The 14,771-nt window shown below is 34.1% G+C and overlaps 1 protein-coding gene across 1 annotated transcript; it reads right to left on the minus strand.

The window, feature by feature from the left end:
* Positions 1-13,528: 13,528 nt before the first annotated feature.
* LOC139859763 (uncharacterized) lies at positions 13,529-14,306 on the minus strand. The gene is made up of 2 exons (XM_071848536.1): positions 14,219-14,306; positions 13,529-13,896 (listed from the first exon to the last, which is right to left on the minus strand). The coding sequence occupies exons 1-2, from the start codon at positions 14,304-14,306 to the stop codon at positions 13,529-13,531; spliced, it is 456 nt and encodes a 151-aa protein (XP_071704637.1).
* Positions 14,307-14,771: the final 465 nt, after the last annotated feature.

A 14,771-nucleotide genomic window follows, 5' to 3' on the forward strand; every position in this document is an offset into this window, starting at 1 on the left:
TCTGTTGACAAATCTTGATTAAATTAACCCTGAGCTACCTTGAGACTTGAATGGTTTGAATTTTCTAAGATGCCTAGTTTTTTTTATGTATCATTCATAAATAAATGGTTTTAGACCATAACGCATATGTTTTATTAAGTGTTATCTTTTATGTACTTCAGATTATAACTTGTTTGCAGGTAATATAATTTGATTATCTTGCTGAAATATAACTCATTATTTGCATATCTCATTTGAAGTTTTAGTATGAATCCTGCAGAAATACAACATCAATTAAATGGTAAAGACCTATGTATTGCAGATAGTAGTAACATACACACTATGATCAAATCTAAGAAATATTTCATTGATTTAAATCAAATGAAGGAATTATAAATACTATATATGCTCTTGCAAACTTGATATAAGAAACGAAAAAGGCAAAATTTCATATTACCAAATGGTACGAATTTTTTGGTAAACAATGTCTTGTTTTCTCCCAAATCAAAGAGAAATTTGTTAAGTTTCTCTGATATATATCATAATGGATATGATTATCAGTCAATGATAATCGAAAATGAGAAATATCTATGTAGCATCGAAAAGCGCATAGGATTAAAAGCGCATATGATAAAAAGCGCATATGATGAAAAGCGCAGCGCATATGATTAAAAGCGCATATGATAAAAAGCGCATATGATGAAAAGCGCATCGCATATAATTAAAAGCGCATATAATGAAAAGTGCATATGACGAAAAGCGCAGCACATATGATTAAAAGCGCATACGGTGAAAATGATATATGATGAAAAGCACATATGGTGATTAATGAAAATCACATATGGTGATTAATGAAAAGCACAAATAGTGATTAATGAAAAGCACATATAGTGATTAACGAAAAACACATATGGTGATTAATGAAAATCACATATGGCGATTAATGAAAAGCACATTGAGAAATAATCACCAATGTTTCTTGAAAGAATTCAAGGGTATATATATGGACCAATTCATCCATCATGTGGACCATTTTTCTAATAGACGCATCTAACGCATGGTCTCATGTTTGTGTGTTATCAAGCCATAATATGGCATTTGCAAAGTTTCTTGCACAAATTATTAAATTAAGAACACATTATTCTGATTACACCATTAAAAGGATGAGACTTGATAATGCTGGTGAGTTAACATCTCAAGCTTTTAATGATTATTATATGTCTATAAGGATTGTTGTTGAACATCCAGTTGCTCATGTGCATACACAAAATTGGTTTATCTGAATCAATAGATAAACGCTTACAGCTAATAACTAGACAATTAGAAATGAGTACAAAACTCTCAATATTTATATGGGGACATGTAAATTTACATGATGTGACATTAATTCGCATTAAATCAAGTGCAAGTTATAAATATTCTCCATTACCAACTTAATTTTGGTGGAGACCAAATATTTTCCATCTTAGAACATTTGATTGTGCAGTGTATTTTTAATTGAACAACCACAACAAATGGTTCCTCAAAGAAGGATTGAAATATATGTTAGATATGAAACATCTTCAATCATAAGATATATTGAACCCATGACGGGTGATGTTTTTACAGCAAGTTTTGTCAATTGTCACTTTAATGAAACATTGTTCCCTATATTAGGGGGAGAAATGAAATATAAATAAAATGATGTTTCATGGTGTGAACATCAATTAAGGAATATTGATCATCGCACAAAAGAATGCGAAAAGAAAGTTCAAATATAATGCATATGCAAGAACTTGCAAATTAATTACTTTATGCATTTAAAGATACAAAAAATAAGTGACTAAATCATATATACCAGCAGTAAATGCTTCAGCTAGAATTGAAATTACAAAAGCTGGCAATAATGTCACTCATGAGTCTTTGCTACGGCAGAAACGTGGGAGACCAATTGGTTCCAAAGATAAAAATCCTCGAAAAAAAAATTAGCTGATAATGAGGTAAAAGAAAGTGTTCAACAAGAACTACAAATCAATACTCCTTCTGCAGAGGATATTGATAAATGTAAATACATAAATTGCAATAAATTATGCAATATTATGAAACTGAAATGAAATGAAAAATCTTGATGAGATATTTTCATATAATGTTACAATGACATCATGAATAAAGATGATGATCTGGAACTAAAATCTGTCATTGAATATCAAAATAGACATGATTGAGCTCAACAGAAAGGAGCAATACGAGCTGAATTAGAATCACTCAATAAAAGAAAAGTTTTCGGATCAATCGTTATCACTTTTAAAGATGTGAAACGTATGGGATATAAATGAATTTTTATCCGAAAAAGAAATGTGCAAATGAAGATATAAGGCAAAACTAGACTTGTAACTCAAGGTTTCCCACAAAGACCAGAAATGAATTATGAGGAAAACTTATCCTTATGTAATGGATACAATTACTTATTAGATACTTAATCAACCTGGTAGTTACTTAAATGCATCTCATGGATGTTGTTACTACTTATCTATATGGATCACTTGATAGTGATATATATGAATATACCTGAAGGGTTTAAGGTATCAGAAACATCTAACGCAAAACCTAAAGAAATGTATTCCATTGAATCACAAAGATTTTTATATGGGTTGATACAATAGTATAACGGATTAAGTGATTACTTGATAAGAAAAGTGTATACATATAAACTTATTTGCACATGTGTTTTAATTATGAAAACAATGACCAGATATATATCGTAGTTATTTATGTCAATGGTCTTAATATCATAGGTACCAAAAAAAGAGATCCATGAAGCCATTCAACTTCTAAAGAAAGAATTTGAAATGAAAGATCTCGGAAAAACCAAGTATTGCCTTGGTTTACAAATTGAACATATTCCTGATGGTTTACTTGTACATCAAACAACATATACTGAAAAGATTTTAAAACGTTTTAATATGGACAAGGCAAAACCATTAAGTACTCCTATGGTTGTTAGATCACTTAATGTTGACACTGATCCATTTCTTCCCTGTGAAGATCATGAAGATATCCTAGGACCAGAAGTACCATATCTTAGTGCAATTGGAGCTCTTATGTATCTTACAAATTGTACAAGATCTGACATTTCTTTTGCAGTTAATTTGTTGGCAAGGTTCAGCTCAACTCCTACCAAAAGACACTGGAATGGGATCAAACACATATTTCGATACCTTCGAGGAACTACTGATTTAGGATTATTTTATTCTAACGAATCGAAACAAGATTTGGTTGGTTATGCAGATGCAGGTTATTTATCTGATCCACATAAAGCTAAATCTCAAAATGGATATGTATTCCTAAATGGAGGTACCACAATATCATGGCGTTCTCAAAAATAAACACTTGTTGCAACATCATCAAATCATGCCGAAGTAATTGCATTACATGAAGCCAGTCGGGAATGTTTTTGGTTGGATCAATGACACAACTCATTACTGATTCTTGTGGACTAGAACGCAATAAAAGTTCAACAACTATCTATGAAGATAATGTAGCTTGCATAACACAGATGAAAGAAGGGTATATCAAAAGTGACCGAACAAAACACATACCCCCTAGATTCTTCTCATACACTCAAAATCTCATTAAGGACAACCAGATTGAAATGAGATATGTTCAGTCCAGCAAAAACTCTGCTGACCTTTTCACCAAAGCACTTCCAACTGCTATTTTCAGAACACACGTTCATAATATTGGCATGAGGCATGTTCAGAAGATGTAACAACTCAGGCGTTGCCTACTTGAGGGGGAGTCAACTCTATGCTGCACTCTTTTTCCCTTAGCTAAAGTTTTATCCCAAAGGGTTTTCTTTAGCAAGGTTTTTAACGAGGCAGTACTAGTTATTCACTAATAAAATTATCATCCAATGGGGAGTGTTATAAAAGTAATAATTGGATGATAATTTTATTATTATTATAGATATTGCATAGTATATTTTTTGAGTATAAATAGGTGTGTTGAGTTAGAGTTTATTGTATGTATTTTTTGGTTAACAAAAACACTCTCTCTCTCTAGATTCCAAATGCCACCAAACTCTCATTGTACATTTTTCTATAAATAAAAACCAATTACTCATACCTTTTGTTCAACCTTTGTTTTCTCCGTTTTACAGTATCTCTATCTCTATATACCTTCTACAATCAAGAACCACTAAAGGTAGTTATAAGCCTACTGAATTATAACATATATATAATAGTTGAATGCATGCAATAGAAGATTTACAAGTTTGGTGCATACAATAAAAATATAATGAAAGTTCGATACATTTTTAAATAATTTTCCCTTTTTTAATGTAAGATGCAATAATGTCATCAATTTATTTTGGGAATGGTTATTTATTTAGATTGGAATTTTACGTACTTGGTGATACCATAATCGTATGTCATTTGCGTCGTACAGCTCTAAATTATGTGTTTTTTTTTTTTTCATCAATCAATTGCACTTAATGGCCTAGCGGGAGATAGAAGGGGTATTGTTCTTTCTTCAAGTTTTTTCTTTAGCGCCCAACATATGAGAATAAAGACCTTGACTTGCCTGCCTATTCATAAGGTTAAATTTTATTTACTTTTTGGAAGCTTCAAAGAAGATTTCACATATCGTGTTTGTTGAAGTTCCTGTTAGTTTTGCAGATGATGGTGACCACTGTAAGATGCAAAGAAATTGCTAGCGATAAGTACTCTGACTTTGGTTTAGATGCTGCTTTTTTACTAGTCCGAACAAATGTGGCAGGTGGAAGATCTGGATCTGAGGTGTTTTCGTAAGATACGGAAAAATGTTTAATGACTACAAAATTAAGATGACAGTGCAATATATTAAAACTTTTGACATATTTTACTGGCTAACATGCATCTTTTAAGTTCTCCTCTGGCAACAGGTGCAGACGTGCAGCCCGTTGACTTGTTTTTTGCAGCTTTTGAACGAGGAGTTGCAATAGAGATCAAGCCCCCAAAATCTAAGACAATGCCAACTCGATCAGTTAACCCGTTTGCATTGATGTTGTTTGGTGTGTTTGCATTGATCAGTTAATCCGTTTGCATTGATGTTGTTTGCATTGTTTAATTTGTAGGCGGCTAGTCTCGGTTTTCGTTTTGGTGGTGGTGTTCTTGTAGGCTTTTTTTCCTTGATGTTGTTTGGTGTGTTTTTGTATTCTTCTCTGTTGCTCGCGTCTTGCGGGTTTTAATATAATTTTAGCTTTTCGAAGAAAAAAAAACCATTTGCATTGATTAAAATGAACAATAATAATCAATCTGAGTTTTTTGGTTCATTTTTTCTTATGCGGATTCGGTATTTGCATATCAGTTAGGTGAGTCTTGCTATACGGTTTGTCAAACCGTCCCATAATAAGAATCATACGTCATTGTAACTGCTATGTTGTAGTCTCTAAATGTAACAAAACGGGCGGTCGCGGATGGGCTTGGTAATAGGTCAAAATTAAACACTTTTTATACGGAATGGGCTGAAACATTTTTACAGCCTTTTTAAAACAATTAGTATTCCATATATGCGTAGAAAATATACAATTCAAGTAATAGTAAGATTATGAGGAATATTCATTTGAGTCCATAAATTAAGTTGAAATTCAAGGAACCAATGAGAGCGCGACATTTGTCGCGAAAATCACATGTGATTGAAAAAAAAATTCAAAAGTTTTTTTTTGAAAATTTTTTTTTTAATTTTTTTTCGAAATTTAAAAAAAAAAAAAAATTTTTAATTTTTTTGTTTTTACAATAACATGGGATTTACCTGCACAATCACATGTGATTGAATTGTACAATCACATGTGATTGGATTTGCCATCACATGTGATTGACATGCATAATCACATATGATTTTAAAAAAAAAAATTCGAAAAAAAAAAAATTTCGGAAAAAAATTCGAAAATTTTTTTTTTCGAAAAAAAAATTTCAAAAAAAAAAGTTTTCGAAATTTTTTTTTCCAATCACATGTGATTTTCGCGCCACATGTCGCGTTCTCATTGATCCCTTTATTTTCAAGTAAATTTATGGATGCAAGTGATTACAACTCGTAAGATTATTTGTTAATATAATTTAGGAGGAGCTACACACTTACACTATACTTAGACAAATTTTGACATGTTTTCATTTATTTTAATTTTGCTCTTTTACCAGAATAAAACATTACACGAACTGATTCATACTTAGGTTAATGGTTTCAGATATCTGCCACTGATGGGGTTGCAGTTGTGGTTGAGTGGTAGTGGCCTGCCTCTAATACACTTGAGGTCAGGAGTTCGACTCCACCCGGCTACAACAATTACTTAAATGTAAATGCAACTCTATCCTGCCCGTCCGGAATCACCCGGGGCACCCCTAAGTGGGGTAAAGGGATGGGGGGTTTTTGGCCGTGCCCTTGGATCGGTTTCAAGGTTTCCTCCCGGGCAGCGATGGGGGCGGGGTTATTATCGCTGCATCAGCATAGTCGAAACGGGAGATGATCGCAACGGGTGGTTTAGTCCCCCTCGGGTGATCCCAATTTCGCTGTCCTAAAAAAAAGATATCTGCCACTGATATTTTAACATGTGTTAGAATTAGTCAAGCTCGTTCCTTTGACTATTCTTTAGGTTCTTTATCACCTTCAACTCTTCAAAAGTGTTAAAATTAGTCAACCTCGGATTTCTATGAAGGCATGGGAGTATGTATTTGTTGTTTTAAGTATTTAATTGTGGGTCTCCAAGTTAGTTAGTCATTTTATTCTTTTTTGTATGATGTAAAAAAGAATACGATTATTCTTTTAATTGTGGGACTCATTGTAGGATCTATTTTAGGCTTCGAATTGTGTGGTAGTGCGGTCTTTTTGGTCGTGTTGTTTTTGTAAGCCTAGTTCTGTCGCGAGGCTGCTAGCTCGTTTTTGTTTTCGTATGTGTCTTGCTCGTGTTTTCGTTGTTTTGCTAGCTTCTTGCTAGTTGTATGTCGCTCCTTTTTCCTTTAATAAAATTGTTGCCTTTCAAAAACAAAAAAAAAAAGAATACGATTATACGTTTGTATATGATTTAAAAAGAAATGCGATTGTGATTGAGGTAAGATTATCTTTTCATTTTATAAGTGATGTGGATGATAAATCAATGATAACGCTTTACAAGAAGAGCCATAGTGGATACAATGATCAACATGTTTTTCTATTCTATTTCAATGTTACTAAGTTTTGTTGGTGATTTTAGTGTCACCCAACGTACATTTTAGTTAGTTGCGATTTACTTGAATACAGATGTTAGCTAGCTATACTTATCAAAGGGTTCGGTGAGTGTGGAGTGCACGCCCGTAAGAGTTGGCTACTAACTGTCGCGCAAAATGAGGCGGTCAAGGGGGCTGCGCCCCCTTGCGGGGTCTAAGGGGCAGCGCCCCTGGCTGGGGTCTCGCTCCCAGGTGAGCGGGCAGGGGTCGAGGGGGCAACGCCCCTGGCGGGGTCCAAGGGGCAGCGCCCCTGGCTGGGGTCCCGCTCCCAGGTGAGCGGGCAGGGGTCGAGGGGGCCGCGCCCCTCGCGGGGCTCGGGGCAGCGAATAAGTGTCAGCGAATAGTTGTGCCTTTTGGTATAACCGAATTTTCCGCCAAAATTGAAGGGTTACACCCTTTCGGTTTAACTGTTTTGCTATAACAATTTATGAACGTTTTTGTTCATTAATTCTGCATTCATCAAACCAACAGAAACACACACATATTCTCTAACAATTTGATCAGTGATTTCGTTGCCAAAAACACTGATTGCGTTCTTGCTTGATCCCTGTAAAGATTTCGTGCAACCGAGGCAATCGTAGGGTCGAAATACTTTATAGAGATAGTGATTACACGATTCAAGAACGAATCCGGCAGTCAATTCATACCCGATTTCTAGCAAGTTTTTTAATATGGTAACACATAATGGAAGGATTTAATGTAATGACCCGCCTTTTTTCGTTTACTTTCCGTCTACTTAATTTAAAGTCCGTTATTTAATTATAACATCACCCATTAAGACGCATTTTTAAAATATTTCGTTTAGGTAATTCACGCACCCGCTTTTAAACTTGAGGGACTAAACTTGCCAAGAGACCAAAGAGATGACTAGGTCAACTAGTCAAACTCCTCCCTCCTCTATTCATTTCATCCACCACTTTTCACTACTTCCACCTTTGTGCTCTCAAACCCTCAAACAAAGATTCATCATCTAAACTCGATCTAGCAAGCTTACAACAAAACAAATTACATATTTGGAATCCTTGCGTCTTCCTCTTCAATTCCATACCAACTTCATCTCTTTTGGTTAACTTTCTAAAAACACTAGATTTCTTGTTCTTGATCTTTTAAACTTAAAAGTGTGTTAATTAGTGTCTATGGCTCAAGTCTAACATGAATATGTGATTTATATGCTTGTTCTTGTCATTTTGATGTAACTAGCTTAAACTTGAAATGGGTGTGTTTGATCTTGAGATTTAGTTGCTTAAATGTTGTTAGATGTTAAAAGTACATGTATTAAATGTGCTACTAGCATCACTAGCTTCAATTTGGTGTGTAGGTTGACATGAAAAAGCTTCATAAACATAAATGTCAAATTTATGATTTTTGAGAAGGGTTGGGTAGAAGTAAAGTGAAATTTTGATGCTTTAAATGCCTTGCAATATTGTTTGTAAGTGTTTAGTAGTATTGTATGCATAATTACCTACAAAACGGCGTATTATATGTGTGCATTTAATTCCTGAGTCACCAAAATGCATTTATGAACTTGAAGCATTTATGATGAACATTAAATGAGCATTCAACTTGGATTTGATTATTGTATATGATGTTTTGGATTATGAAAGGTGTTTAGTTATATTCCTCGTTAAATTACCTTTCCAACGATATAAGAGACGTGTTTTGAATGTTTACGATTCATTAGTTGTGTTTGTTTGAAGTTTGGTTCGTGCACTTGTTAAAATTCAGAAATAGCATTTTCCCAGGTACAGAAGCGCCGCTTCCGCACTAAGAGCGCCACTCCTGGTCAGCCTTTTGTGGAGTTTTTCTTCAGAAGTCAGGAGCGCCGCTCCTGGAAACAAGAGCGCCGCTTCTGGGTCCTCAAGAGCGCCGCTCCTGGTTTTGGTGCGCCGCTCCTATGCAGAAAAAGTAGACTAACTTATTATGTGTTTTCACAAATTCAACCCCGCTTACTCGCAACTCCGATTAACAAGAAACTTGGCCAACACGTTTATATATGATTACTAATTGAAGAAAAATTGTTGGATAACCGACCCGACCTCGTCGACGTTGACTTTGACCAAGTTTGACTTTTAGTCAAACTTAACCAAATACTTATGTAATCATTCTAATCTTCTTTTATACTTGATTCGTGCATGAAACTTGACAATTTGATTCACATGCTATATAATCGAGTCGTAATGAGCCATATGACTAATTGAACAACTTTGACCGACTGTGGTTACCATTATTGATACAACCTATTTGTTTAGGTCAACATTAGTATTCGTCCTTGCACACGTTTACTTTGTGAAGTACTTTTACTCTTGCACTCAAGGTGAGATCATAGTCCCACTTTTACTCTTTTATACTTACATTTGGGATGAGACAACATAAACGTTTCGTTTTACAAGTGAACAAAAGTACGAAAACAAACATTCTACGTACGAGTTAGAACAAAAATGCCTCAATTCGATTATCATTAGTTACACTTGCCGGGTGTAAGCGAGAACTTATGTTGTATGGCCATATGGGTTTGACAAATCCTCATTCGGACGGTTCGCTACCGTTATTCGGATGAAATATATTTTCGAGAATAAGTGTAGGTTCTAACACTATGTGTATGGGGTAACGTTAGTTAAGCCTTGATAATTGGGTGCTCGTGATAACAAATTTTAGAATGGTTTACTATTATTTCAATGTTATAAATCTTGTGGTTCAACTTACATACTCACTTACTAAACCTATGATTTCACCAACGTTTTTGTTGACAGTTTTCTATATGTTTTCTCAGGACCTTGAATGCTATGTGCTACATGCTTCCGCAATCTTTTTCATACTTGCTTGGATGTCGAGTATACATGCATACATGGAGCGTCTTTTGACTTCACTTAAATTGTGTCGCATAGGTTTCAATTGTACTTAAAACGTTGTAACATGTTTAGTCGTTGAACTACTTTGTAAACCTTGAAACATCCTTACTTTTGAAATGAATGCGACATATTTTGGTCAAACGTTGTTTTAAAGACTTATGACCACGTGACGTGACCTAAGTAGACGGCGTCGTCAATGACGATTTTGTCGGGTCGCTATAGATGGTATCAGAGCGTTGGTTATAGGGATTTAGAGTTCATTGGTGTCAACCCCGAGTCATAGGGTACATTAGTGAGTCTAGACTACAACCGGCATATAGACTTGAAGTAGGACTTGCTTGACTACTTGTGCATTTATACTTGAACTCTTCTATTCGTATCTAACTCTTACTTCATCTTAATCTCACGTTGTTTAATTTGATTAACACGCCATCTTGACCTTATGAGGTAATGTCGAATACACATATGAATTAGGGTAATATAATTGCCGGGATTATATTACGGTGACTCATATGGACGTTCCGACATTATTGAAATGTCCCGTTCTTATTGATTAAAAACGTTCCATATTAATTGATTTCGTTGCGAGGTTTTGACCTCTATATGAGACGTTTTTCAAAGACTGCATTCATTTTAAAACAAACCATAACCTTTATTTCATCAATAAAGGTTTAAAAAGCTTTACGTAGATTATCAAATAATGATAATCTAAAATATCCTGTTTACACACGACTATTACATAATGGTTTACAATACAAATATGTTACAACGAAATAAGTTTCTTGAATGCAGTTTTTACACAATATCATACAAGCATGGACTCCAAATCTTGTCCTTATTTAAGTATGCGACAGCGGAAGCTCTTAATAATCACCTGAGAATAAACATGCTTAAAACGTCAACAAAAATGTTGGTGAGTTATAGGTTTAACCTATATATATCAAATCGTAACAATAGACCACAAGATTTCATATTTCAATATACATCCCATACATAGAGATAAAAATCATTCATATGGTGAACACCTGGTAACCGACATTAACAAGATGCATATATATAAGAATAACCCCATCATTCCGGGACACCCTTCGGATATGATATAAATTTCGAAGTACAAAAGCATCTGGTACTTTGGATGGGGTTTGTTAGGCCCAATAGATCTATCTTTAGGATTCGCGTCAATTAGGGTGTCTGTTCCCTAATTCTTAGATTACCAGACTTAATAAAAAGGGGTATATTCGATTTCGATAATTCAACCATAGAATGTAGTTTCACGTACTTGTGTCTATTTTGTAAATCATTTATAAAACCTGCATGTATTCTCATCCCAAAAATATTAGATTTTAAAAGTGGGACTATAACTCACTTTCTCATATTTTTACTTCGTCGGGAAGTAAGACTTGGCCACTGGTCGATTCAAGAACCTATAACAAATATGTACATATATATCAAAGTATGTTCAAAATATATTTACAACACTTTTAATACATTTTGATATTTTAAGTTTATTAAGTCAGCTGTCCTCGTTAGTAACCTACAACTAGTTGTCTATAGTTAGATGTACAGAAATAAATCGATATATATTATCTTGAATCAATTCACGACCCAGTGTATACACGACTCAGGCTAGATCACAACTCAAAGTATATATATTTTTCGAATCAACCTCAACCCTGTATAGCTAACTCCAACATTACTGCATATAGAGTGTCTATGGTTGTTCCAAATAATATATATACATGGGTCGATATGATCTGTCAAAACATTTGCATACGTGTCTATGGTATCCCAAGATTACATAATATATTAGAATACATGTATAATACAATATAAGTTAGCTAGGATATGATTTGTATAGAATTGTTAATATTTCCCGTAGCTACAAAAATAAAAAAATATTCAATCTTGTTTTACCCATAACTTCTTCATTTTAAATCCGTTTTGAGTGAATCAAATTGCTATGGTTTCATATTGAACTCTATTTTATGAATCTAAACAGAAAAAGTATATGTTTATAGTTAGAAATATAAGTTACAAGTCGTTTTTGTAAGAGGTAGTCATTTCAGTCGAAAGAACGACGTCTTGATGACCATTTTGAAAAACATATTTCCACTTTGAGTTTAACCATGATTTTTGGATATAGTTTCATGTTCATAAGAAAAATCATTTTCCCAGAAGAACAACTTTTAAATCAAAATTTATCATAGTTTTTAATTATCAAACCCAAAACAGCCCGCGGTGTTACTACGACGACGTATGTCCAGTTTTACGGTGTTTTTCGTGTTTCCAGGCTTTAAATCATTAAGTTAGCATATCATATAGATATAGAACATGTGTTTAGTTGATTTTAAAAGTCAAGTTAGAAGGATTAACTTTTGTTTGCGAATAAGTTTAGAATTAACTAAACTATGTTCTAGTGATTTCAAGTTTAAACCTTCGAATAAGATAGCTTTATATGTATGAATCGAATGATGTTATGGACATAATTACTACCTCATGTTTTGTGGATAAACCTACTGGAAAAGAGACAAATGGATCTAGCTTCAAAGGATCTTGGATGGTTTGAAAGTTCTTGAAGTAGAATCATGACTCGAAAACAAGTTCAAGTAAGATTTCCACTCGAAATAAGATTGTTATAGTTATAGGAATTGAATCAAAGTTTGAATATGAGTATTACCTTATATTAGAAAGATATCTTACTGTAAATAAGAAAGATTTCTTGAGGTTGGATGATCACTCTACAAGATCGGAAGTAAGCTAGCAAACTTGGAAGTATTCTTGATTTTATGAAACTAGAACTTGTAGAATTTATGAAGAACAGTTAGAACTTGAAGATAGAACTTGAGAGAGATCAATTAGATGAAGAAAATTGAAGAATGAAAGTGTTTGTAGGTGTTTTTGGTCGTTGGTGTATGGAATAGATATAAAGGATATGTAATTTTGTTTTCATGTAAATAAGTCATGAATGATTACTCATATTTTTGTAATTTTATGAGATATTTCATGCTAGTTGCCAAATGATGGTTCCCAGATGTATTAGGTGACTCACATGAGCTGCTAAGAGCTGATCATTGGAGTGTATATATCAATAGTACATACATCTAAAAGCTGTGTATTGTACGAGTACGAATACGGGTGCATACGAGTAGAATTGTTGATGAAACTAAACGAGGATGTAATTGTAAGCATTTTTGTTAAGTAGAAGTATTTTGATAAGTGTCTTGAAGTCTTTCAAAAGTGTATGAATACATATTAAAACACTACATGTATATACATTTTAACTGCGTCGTTAAGTCATCATTAGTCGTTACATGTAAGTGTTGTTTTGAAACCTTTAGGTTAACGATCTTGTTAAATGTTGTTAACCCAATATTTATAATATCAAATGATAGGTTTAACTTAACTTTTTCTATTGTTCAAGGCATCCTTTATTTCTTGTATAGCATTTTTGAGCTCACCATGTAGAAAACCCATGGAAGGCTTCTAATCCGCATCTACCAATCGTAAAATTTTGACTAAAGGTGCAAACACACTTAGGCAGCTTGTCACGCCGGCCCAAAATTTGTTGTCATTCACCAACTTATAAACATCATCCCCCACCTTCGTCTTTGATGACTTACATGCTTCCCATTCGTTACTCGCAAACATTTGTCTTAATTTCCCTTTCTTATCAAGTAAACTTTGTAAAGTAAGAAAAGAGGAAACAAACCTTGTAACTCCCGGTCTTACAATATCTCTTTTCTTCGTGTATTGCCGCATCAAAGCTAACGTTCTATGATGGGAGTAAATGAACACTGTTATTTTCCTTGCTTTATCAAGTATAGACTTATACCTTTGTTCCTTACCAATACCTTCGAAAATAAATAAACACTTATAAATAGTAGTAGTAGCAACATCAGTTTAATAGCAGCATTTTAATAGCAGTAGCAAGTAAAATTAACAGCGGTCTAGTAGTAGTTTATTAGCAGCAGTTTAGTTGCAGACTGCATAAGTAGCAGCAGGTTAGTAGCAGCAATTTAGTTGCAGCAGTAACAATGAAAAATAAATAGCAACAACTTCAAGCATAAGTAACAATGTATAATAAATAATTTAGTAGCAGCAGTTTAACAGTAGCAGTTTAGTAGCAGCAGTATAAATAGCATCAGTAACGATGTACAATAAATAATTTATTACCTTCAAGCATAAGATTAATAGTGTGCGTCCCACACGATGTCCAAAATATTGTAGGTCGTTTCTCCCTCAACAACTTTGCCGCTCCCATATTATTTGACGCATTGTCTGTCACAACCTGGACAACATTTTCGGGACCGAATTTTGAATAAAATTCTCGACATAATCGTATATGTGCTCGCTAGTGTGAGACTGATCAGAAGATTCTGTAGATGAGAGGAAAACGGTACCCGACTTTGAATTGACACACAAATTCATAATGCTCCTTCTTTTAGCATCAGTCCAGTAATCCGTCATGATCGAGCATCCATTTGTCGCCCATTCATCTTCATATAACTTCAAACGGTTATTTGTTCTTTCCATCTCCCTTTTTAACAAAGATTCTCCCAACTCATATCTACTTGGAGGTTGAGCATTAGATCCAAATTGACCAACCGCCTCCAATAAAGCTTTGAAACTATCCGTCTCAATAGCGTGAAATGGAATTGCACATTCATAAACCCACCTAGCAATGTACTCCTTCACACGCATAAGTTGTTCTTTTCTCATAGCATTC

This window comes from Rutidosis leptorrhynchoides, chromosome 7, assembly GCF_046630445.1.
Source record: "Rutidosis leptorrhynchoides isolate AG116_Rl617_1_P2 chromosome 7, CSIRO_AGI_Rlap_v1, whole genome shotgun sequence".
Lineage (NCBI taxonomy): Eukaryota > Viridiplantae > Streptophyta > Magnoliopsida > Asterales > Asteraceae > Rutidosis > Rutidosis leptorrhynchoides.